This window comes from Octopus bimaculoides, chromosome 13 (genome assembly GCF_001194135.2).
Source record: "Octopus bimaculoides isolate UCB-OBI-ISO-001 chromosome 13, ASM119413v2, whole genome shotgun sequence".
NCBI lineage: Eukaryota > Metazoa > Mollusca > Cephalopoda > Octopoda > Octopodidae > Octopus > Octopus bimaculoides.
In genome coordinates this window covers 32,737,009-32,746,949 of record NC_068993.1, presented here as the reverse complement: position 1 = coordinate 32,746,949, position 9,941 = coordinate 32,737,009, and the positions used below count along the sequence as shown (strand labels likewise).

Genomic DNA, 9,941 nt, shown 5'->3' with positions numbered 1-9,941 from the left:
ATTCACATTGACATTACACATCCAACGGAGCATACTGGCTTCATTCCTTGCGAGCTTACATATGTCCTCAGCACACAAAAAAAAAAGAATTCAAGGAGAGAGAAAGAAGAAATGACTTCAAGTACTGGATTGATACTTAATCTGTCAACTTTGATGGATGAAAGGCAAAGTTGACATCAGTGTAGTTTGAACTCAAAACAAATTTCATAAGGCTCTGATGCTCTGCCAATTTACCTCATCTCTTTTTGCTGTCTTGAAAGGTAAAAATGAACAATTTGAAAACATTGTGAGGTAAAAGTGTCAGCTCTATATCTACTGTTCCATGTTGGTTGAGGTGGTTTTTGCACCTCAGAATGATATTGTGGGACAATGAAAGCCTCTACATGGCCATTCCAATCTACTAGAAATAGAAGCTGAATTTTTATCAATTCATACTTTATTATCTTAAAAAATGGGAAGGATATTTTTGATAATGTATGGAATGGTACATCTGTCTGTCATTTTTGAGATAAAAAATGATAGTACAAAATAAAGTTTTTTTGTCATGATTGATTTATGTCCACCTGGCTGGTCCTTGCACTTATTAAGGGACTTTTCTCACTTGATTCTGCCTTGGTCAGGTTTAGGATTGTAGACAAATAAAAAGAGATCAGGGTATAAACCATAGCTGTGTCTTATGCAATGGTTTTGTGGTTAGAGGCTTACAGGATGAACAGCTGCTTAAAATGTAAGACATTGGTAAATGTACAAAAGTCATTTTTTATGTTTTATTTGTCTCAGTCATTAGACTGTGGCCATGCTGGGGCACCACCTTGAAGAATTTTTAATCAAATGAATCAACTCCAGTACTTATTTTTTAAGCCTGATACTTATTCTATCAGTGTCTTTTGCCAAACTGCTAAATTACAGGGATGTAAACACACCGGCACTGGTTATTAAGTAGTGGTGAGGGGACAAACATAGACACACACAAACACATATACGACAAGCTCCTTTCAGTTTCCATCTACCAAATCCACTCACAAGGCTTTGGTCGGCCTGTGGTTATAGTAGAAGATACTTGCCCAAGGTGCCACACAGTGGGACCGAACCTGGAACTACATAGCTGGGAAGCAGGCTTCTTACCACACAACCATCTCTGTGCCTTCTTTTCTAAGAACTTATGTTTAAAGTGTTTTTTGGAGTAAAAGCTAGACAAGAGTTAGATCTTGCCTTGAACAAGTTATCGGTATTGGAAGTATTCAATGTATTGAATTATCTGGTACTTTCTCTTGAACCAAGTGAACTGAGCCAAGAATTAATGACTTGTCCAAATATGCTACAAAACACTTATGGTAGGTTTGAACTCCAGACTGTTGATTTGATAGCCTAGTACAACAAACACTTGGACATCTTGTTTCTATCATTAGTAGTGAGGAGTTAGATGTAGGGTGGGGGTTATTGTTCGGAAACTAAATTAAATAGTAGTTACTAAACTTCACTTTTAGAGGTGATAATCATCCATGTGATTGAGCTGTGAAAAATCTACATCATTCTTGATCATCTGTAAATATCAACATCATTCTTGATCATCTGTAAATATCAACACTTTACATTCCATAAATCAATGAAGGAACTTCTTTGACATAATGGTGTTGTAGATATACAATTTCTGAAATAAAGTACACAGTGATCACATCCTTAGAGATTACATTTGATTTCACCATTCTCAATGATAGTTCTACAATATTATTTCTGGAAAATCATTTCACAATGATTCCATCTTCTGCTTCTGTTGGGCTCCCATTCTTCATTTCAATGTTCTCTTCCTTCAAATTATTCTAGATGTAAACTATCTCAATGTCAGTATCACTTTTAATACAATTAGAACATTTCTGACTATTAACTGTATATTTACAAAGGAAACATAGTTTTCTTTTTTTTTTTTAATAGTAAAAAAAAAATCATAACTATTTTGTAGCTTGCTGTGGTTGCAGTTAGATCATTTGCACAAGAAATCATTCCACAGTATTGTTTACAGTGTTAGTCTGATTGTGATATTTCCACTTGGGGAAGTATCCATTTCTTGGGACCTGATATTGGAGTAATCATTGTATCTTTTCCAGAGAAATACATACACATACTAGCTTCCTACCTCAAAACTTTACAAAGCCTGTTGATTTCTTTTTGTTGAATTTGTAAGTTATGGGGAGAAACCAACATGGATTGTCAAACAGTGGTAGGGCATACACATGATGTGCTTCTTTTAGTTTCCATCTATCAAATTCACTCAAGGCCTTGGCCAGCCAGGAGCTATAATAGAAGACACTTGCCTAAGGCGTTGCATAGTAGGACTGAACCCAAGACTACATGGCTGGGAAGCAAACTCCTTGCCACACAGCCATGCTGGTGTTGAGCCATTTTTGGAAATAATTTGAATATTGATTTGTAGTTATTATCACTGTATATATAAGTATTGCTAATTGTATCTATGGGGTAACTAGATACAATTAGCACATCTATGGGGTAACTAGATACAATTAGCAATAGAGAGAAGGAGTACTGTGAGTTATAGTGTTTATGTATTTGGAAAACGTGCAAATGCCACTTTTTCCTTTTGAATTAACATATCTTCATGCCTATACAAGTATTAAATGTGTGTATTTATATGTACATAAATGTATGTGTATGTGTGTCTATAATACATGTACATATATACACACTCTTGTGTGTATGTGTGTGTGTATATGTGTATATATATATATATATATATATATATATATATATATATAAAATGAATGAGGAAAATGGAATTAGCAAGAATCTTTATTCAATACAATGGTTGTTTCGACTCCTCCTGCATTTGCCATTTGCAGCGTACTACTAACCATATACCCAAAGTCCAAATAATTATATATATACATATATATATATACAGTTCGTATTTGTATTTGGTTTGCAAGATTCTTAATGTGAATTTGTGTGTTGAAAGAAATACTATTGAACCGCAGGAGGGGCATTATGCTAGTAATAATAAACACATGCACTGGTTCGGTCCTTTATTATTATTGTTCAGTATTGTTTGTGTTGTTATTTTTTTTTGTCAAATAATTATTTCATTGCATTGTTGCAATCTCTTCAGTGACATCTCTCTCTCTCTTCTTACATTTCTATTGAACTTATGTTCCAGCGTTGGAATTTGTCCGAGATGAGTATGTGAGTGTGTGCATGTCTATGTGTGTGTGTTCTGATGCTGGAACATAAGTTCAAAAGAAATGGAAGTAGAGAGATGTGTCACTGAAGAGATTGCAACAATGCGACGAAATAATTATTTGACAAAAAAAAAAAGAAATAACAACACAAATAATACTGAACAATAACAATAAAGAACCGAACCAGTGTGTGTTTATTATTACTGGCATAATGCCCCTCCTAAGGTTCAATAGTATATATATATATATATATGTATGTGTGTGTGTGTGTGTGTGTGTGTGTGTGTGTGTGTGTGTGGTGTGTGTGTATATAAGACACATATATACATGTGTATATGCACTTACATACATACTCATATATATGTATACTTTTTTGGCTGTTCTTACCACTAAATAAAAGAAACGTTGAACACAAACAACAGGTAAACCATAGGATATAAACATCTTTCATCATCTGTTGACTGAGGGACAACAGGTGATGAAAAAGTATGCTGACCTTGTTTATATATTGTCCTGTATATTTTACCTGTTGTCCATGAACAATTTTTCTTCTATGGAAAAAAGTATGTCAAATGATGATGATTTATGCACATACATACATAAGAATATAAATATATATATATATATATTAAAATATTAAATAGGTGCGTGTATATGTGGATACACACACACACTAAAATAGAATTTATTTTTAAACGTAATTATTTTTAAGATTATATATATAGATAGACACACACACACATGCTGCAGAACCTCCCAAAGCTATATAAGATTACTAATGAAAATAATCATACTATATCAGTATGTAATAATACAAACAACAAAACCACTATAAGCTGTTTAACAAGTTCAACCCTATGAGATTGGAGCATAGCTCAGAATAACAACCCTCCCAAGATATAAAAGATTTACAGCTATCAAGCATATATTTCCATCTGCCTAACAGATATCACTATAGTTTTGACAATTTTGTATTGTTCATCAGTTCATTTATTACACATCTTGTACTTCTGGCAGGTTTTGTCATCATTATTTAAATTATCATTTGTATAAATTTTATTTGAAATAAAAATAAATTTCACTGTTTAAAAAAAAATTGACAATTTAAATTTTTGTTGTTTATATGATGGTTGATTATCCAAGAGAGCAAGTAATGAAGAGAGAGAGAGTTTAGTGGTTTGTGTCTTGTTATTGGCGACAATTTATAAATGCTTCAGTGCGCATAGCTGTAAATAGATTCCACACCTGGTCTAAGGTGTAGTACTGTTGTATGGTTCATTAGGTTACAGTGTTAGGGTTAGACTAGAGGTAAAACGTGTTTAGAAGCAAAAACACTAGTAAAGTGGGTGATAGCTTAATTGATGTAGCAAATTAAGAAACTGAAATTAACCATAAAACTTTGATTGGTGATTGATTAATATCTAAATGACCAATTCCTTACTGTATAGTTTAGCTAAGTCCTAGTTTGTATAAATAAGTGACTCATTTCTGGTATTATTTCCTTAACGATGCTCTAACAAAACTAGAAACTAGTCACATTAAACCCATTTTTACAAGGAGAAATATAAACTTGTGCTGTATTTACTTAGCATAATTTTCACAATGAGACTAAAATCATGTTTATTATGGAAGGGTATACCTTATATTTCAAATTATTGAAAAATGTTGCTTCATGTACTCTAAATTAATCATTGGTGTCAGAATATAAGCTGTTATGCAAATTAGACAGACCAGCTTATCTGAGTCCCAGTTTGTATACCCAATGAACAACTATAAGCTACTTATTTCTCAGTGGACAATAAGGTGGGTATACTCTTTCTGACGGTTTAAAGAATAGAAACTATTTTTCTGCTCACAGAAAGGTTTTATTTTCTAAATATACAAATTATTACTCATTGTTCAAGTCTATGTGGCTGAAAATGAGTACTAGCCCAGTGCTAGAGCACCTCTCTCCTAGCTGTTACAATCTGATATGCTATTGGGTCATGGGTGACGGGGCTGCAAGAATGTTTGTGTCTGCTTGCAGCTACATAAGTACCTAAAACAATTAGTGAAAGCATGGTCAATATTACTAGTGATGGCCAGGCTATATTTTACTGGCCAAAATCTTTGTAATTGTTTTTCTCAATGTAAAACCCTGTCAATTGATCGAAGCAATAACAAGATTTTCTCTGAAGCATGTCAATTTGTTTTGTAAAACTAAACTTGGATTTCTTGAAATTATTTCCTGTTTAGGTGTTACTGAGTTTTAGTTTTCTTCCTCTAACTTAAAACGAAAATTCAGTTAATTGCAAATTTTGTTGTGTACATCATTTAGCACACCTTCCTTCAATACATTTACAATAAAGATGTCCAGTGATAATATCACACCCATTAGTGATTTGAAACTGCAAACTGTGAGGTGATAGTTCTACAAATATAATATCAGGTCCATTAGGTTATTCTATCTCTTTATTTCAACACGTCATTAGTTTCATTCTTTTAAAAGAAAGTGAAACCACAACAAAATGTTGAGATATTTAAGAACAGATGTAAATTAAGTCAGAATTTTCTTAACTATTACCTTTATCTCTAGAGTGTGGTGTGTGTGTGTGTCTATATATATGTATATATATATATATATATATATACTAGCAGAGATACCTGGTGTTGCTCGGGATTAAAATGGCATAATTTGTATATATATTAGTTATGTTGAAACAGGTGATACAGGAAAGTGCAGTATTGATGACAAATCATTTGTGGAGTAAATGGTGGGCTAATTTGACTAAGCAACATGTCATGCATCCATCTGGAGGATTCCAGGCCCTAACCTATCATGGAAAATTGGGGGTGAGGAGTATGTGATTTTTGAAGTCACCAAAAAACTGTCAGTGGATATAATCTCCTTTGTGGCGGTTGCCACTGCGTCTAACATGACCCATCGTCTGAAGTTTTGACATCTCCTTTGGGTCTGTTGTCATACATCACTCATAAAGTCAATTTGGAAGAACTTCGGTTGTTCATTTGAGGGTGACAGACTTATCCTTGAACTTTGAACATTGGCATAAATCCATGTTCAACTATCTCCTTAGATGCACCAAATGATGTCATTTGAAATGCAGAATTGTATTGTCTGATATTGTTCAGAAAATCCTTTGACAGGATGATCCATAAGAGGTTGAAGGAGGAGCTGGTAGTGCTGACAATCTTACCTTACCGCTTGGGCAGCACAAGCCATTAGTTTCATTTAGATATCTTAAAACTTTGCAGAAACGACGATCTGAGTTTAGCACAGCAATTTGGACAGAGTTATTTTTATAAGAATGGGATGGACCATATCTGAAAGCAGCTCCAGGAGTTGTGAGGAACAAATTTGTCCATGTTCTGTCTCTGAGAGCTATTCTACTGGACCTCTGTCTAATCATTAAAATGTTGTTTGGTCTTGAAAAAGTTTCATCTCCCTTCTCTGTTGAGACTCTTGCCTTCGGTTTTTCACAATCCTTCTTGCTTTATATTTGTTTCTGGAGCGATTGCATCTTTTTTTTGGTGGCATATATTTTTCAGTATTGTAAATAAAAAATTATAAACAGAAAAAATAATACATTAATCTCTATTTTTGTAAGCAGTTGTATGTATGTAGTAAGTTTATTTTTGTATGCAGTGTAAATTAACCAAATATAAGCAAATTAACCAAATAGAAGCACATGTACGAACTGCTAATTTAACGATAAATGCCACAATAATTATTATAGATAAATTTCTTTATATATATATATATTAAGCACATGTATTAAATGTTAATTTAAGGGTAACTGTAAATAACTTGCAAGATTGCAACTGCTGCGATAATTATTAACTGGTAATTGAATGGTAAATGCGTATTTTTATATTCCTTGGACCTGCCACCTCATTGTTTTTTGTCAAGAGTTTCACCTCCAGATGTTCATTATGTTAGTCAAGACACATATACTGACACACCATTCCACTGTCGTGGCCGTAAAGACAGAAAGTTGCTGATGCATAATTTTGTTTACATTAGGATATAAATTATTCATTTATATCAAATATAATAGAAATAAGATGATCTTAGTGTTATCACATTAGAATTAAAAGTGAAACAATATCTTTTGACACGCAATACTGAACCAGTCTAAAAGATTTTTCCAGGCCTGCATTAGGCAAGAAGTTAAAAATGTTTTTCACCCATGACACTCCATGGACCCCAAGTAATGCATGTGTAAAATTTGAATGAAATCAGTTAGTTACTTCTTGAGTTTTAGGGATTCATACATAGACACACGTTCTCAGTTTTATATACAAATATATTATATGTGCATATACACACACACAACATTTTAGTCAGTTTAATTCCAGTCATTCTTGTTAGATGACTTCTCAGACAATCCAGACTAAATCTGAACTAGGAATCTTTACGCTTAAAGTAAGGTTAATAGTAATGTGAGTGGATGAAACTATAAAATTATTGTATTACATTTAGTTTAGAAATAAAAGTTTTCTAGTTTTAATCCAGTCAAGTATTTTGTATATCTCCTGAAATAAGACCTGGTGACAATCAGAAACCAAACATTTGAAATGTAATGCAGCTATACATACAATAACTATACACTTTTAATGTAATGAAGGTATACATAATGTAAATATACCCTTTAAATTATGGTGTAGTGATACATTTTATAAATATACTCTTTAAAGATAGTGTAACTATATATATATACAGTGGTATAGCTGTACATACTATAAATAGATACTCCATAGTATAGTCATACATACTGGAGGGTATTTGGCTCACGAGTTAGATTCCTAGCAGTGTGTTGTGTCCCTCAACAAGACATGTTATTTCACATTGCTCCAGTTCACTCAGCTGGCAAAAATGAATAGTACCTGCATTTCAAAAGGTCAGCCTTGTCACCTCCTGTGTCATGCTGAATCTCCCCAAGAACTATGTTAAGTGTACATGTGTTTGTGCAGTACTCACCACTTGCACGTTAATTTCATGAGCAAGCTATTTTGTTGATCGGATCAACTGGAACCCTTGTCATCATAAGTAATGGAGTGCCACTAACCACTAAATATGCACCATAAAAAGACAAAGCTAACAGTCTGTAAAATTCCATCAAATTAACAGTTATGAAATGCAGAAAATGTACACAAACCCGGTAGAATTAACAGATTTTATTAACAATAAATTCATTAAATATGATACCTGTATGAAGGAAATTTCTGACTAGCTTCTCAACTAAGAGGCTGCCTTTTTCACCAAATTTTTCAGATAGAATTCTCCTGCTTTATAAGAGGATCTTACTAATGGGCCACTAGCAGTGTAAGCAAATCCTAATTTGTCACCGACTTCTTTCCAATATTGAAATTTATCTGGGTGAATATATTCTTTCACTTTAATGTGTCGTTTTGTCGGTTGCATATACTGACCCAATGTCAAACAATCCACATTTATTTTCCTCAAGTCCTCCATTGTTTGTAAAACTTGATCATCAGATTCTCCAAATCCTAACATAAGAGATGTTTTTGTGATTAACTTTGGGTTAGTATTTTTGGCATGTTCTAGAACCTTCATTGATTGGTCATAATTAGCACGAGGATCTCTCACAAGCCACTGGAAGTCTTTAACTGTTTCTACATTGTGAGCATAAACATTTAATCCTGAGTTAGCAACTTTCTCAACAGATTCTAAGTTACCACGAAAGTCAGAGGTAAGACATTCCACTAGAATTTTTGGCTTGTGGGTTTTCACCTGCTTTACTGTTTCAGCAAAATGGGCAGCTCCACCATCTGCGATATCATCACGGTCTACTGAAGTTATTACGATATAATCTACTAGCCAAGATGCGATGATCTTGGCTGTATTCACTGGTTCATCTGTGTCCGGTGGAGGAGGAGCTCGTGAAGTTTTCACAGAGCAGAAACGGCATCCTGCAAAATAATAATATTGTATTAGAATGCAATTTAAAATTGTTAAAGAAAAGATTAAAAACTGGTGCAAGGTAAAGGTGATTCTTTAGTCTTGTTGCAGATAACAACTGGTGGAATGATTAGATGTACACAGTCCACACTGTGAAATGGTTAGTGGTAGGAAGGGTATCAAAACCAAAAGTATATGAGGCAACTATAAAGGTTGCTTGTTTTCACTGTTGTTGAGTTTATCAGACGAGAAAGGACCACACTAAAATGCAAGATGTGTTAGAGCAGACCTCTTCAATCCCTGCCAGCAACAAAATAAAGAAAGAATAAGGGGTGTAAAATAATGAAGATATGAGGAAAGGTAAAAAGAAATAAGATATGGTTCTTAAAGTTATCAACACGTGAGTCAGTGAGAAACAAATATACTGCACAGATAGACCAGATGTGAGGTCTAACAAGAGACAAGTTGACATAGGGTCAAACAATTATGGAAAGATGCCACAGTGCAAACTTATCCAATCCATAGAAATAATAATAATAATAATAATAATAATAATAATAATAATAATAATAATAATGTTGTAGCTACAGCTACAACATCCTTAACTGGACACTAAACGAACTATGTAAAATAGACAGGAAAACAAGAAAAATAATGACAGGATATAGGATGCACCACCCAAAATCTGACATAGAAAGGCTATATATACAACGCACAGAAGGTGGCAGGGGTCTTATACAGCTAGAAAACTATTATAAAATAACCACTATAGGACTGCAAAAATACCTACTCCAGAAGCAAGGGAAACTAATACAAATAGCCACAAAACA

The 9,941-nt window shown here is 33.5% G+C and overlaps 1 protein-coding gene across 1 annotated transcript in view; it reads right to left on the bottom strand.

The window, feature by feature from the left end:
* Nucleotides 1–8,351: 8,351 nt before the first annotated feature.
* The window catches only part of LOC106877879 (lipoyl synthase, mitochondrial), an 18,694-nt gene continuing 17,104 nt past the window's right edge, over nucleotides 8,352–9,941 (bottom strand). Inside the window, exon 3 of the mRNA XM_014926920.2 lies at nucleotides 8,352–9,122. Within this exon, the coding sequence (XP_014782406.1) occupies nucleotides 8,431–9,122 (692 nt within the window). The 3' untranslated portion in view covers nucleotides 8,352–8,430. The remainder of the gene's footprint in view (nucleotides 9,123–9,941) is intronic.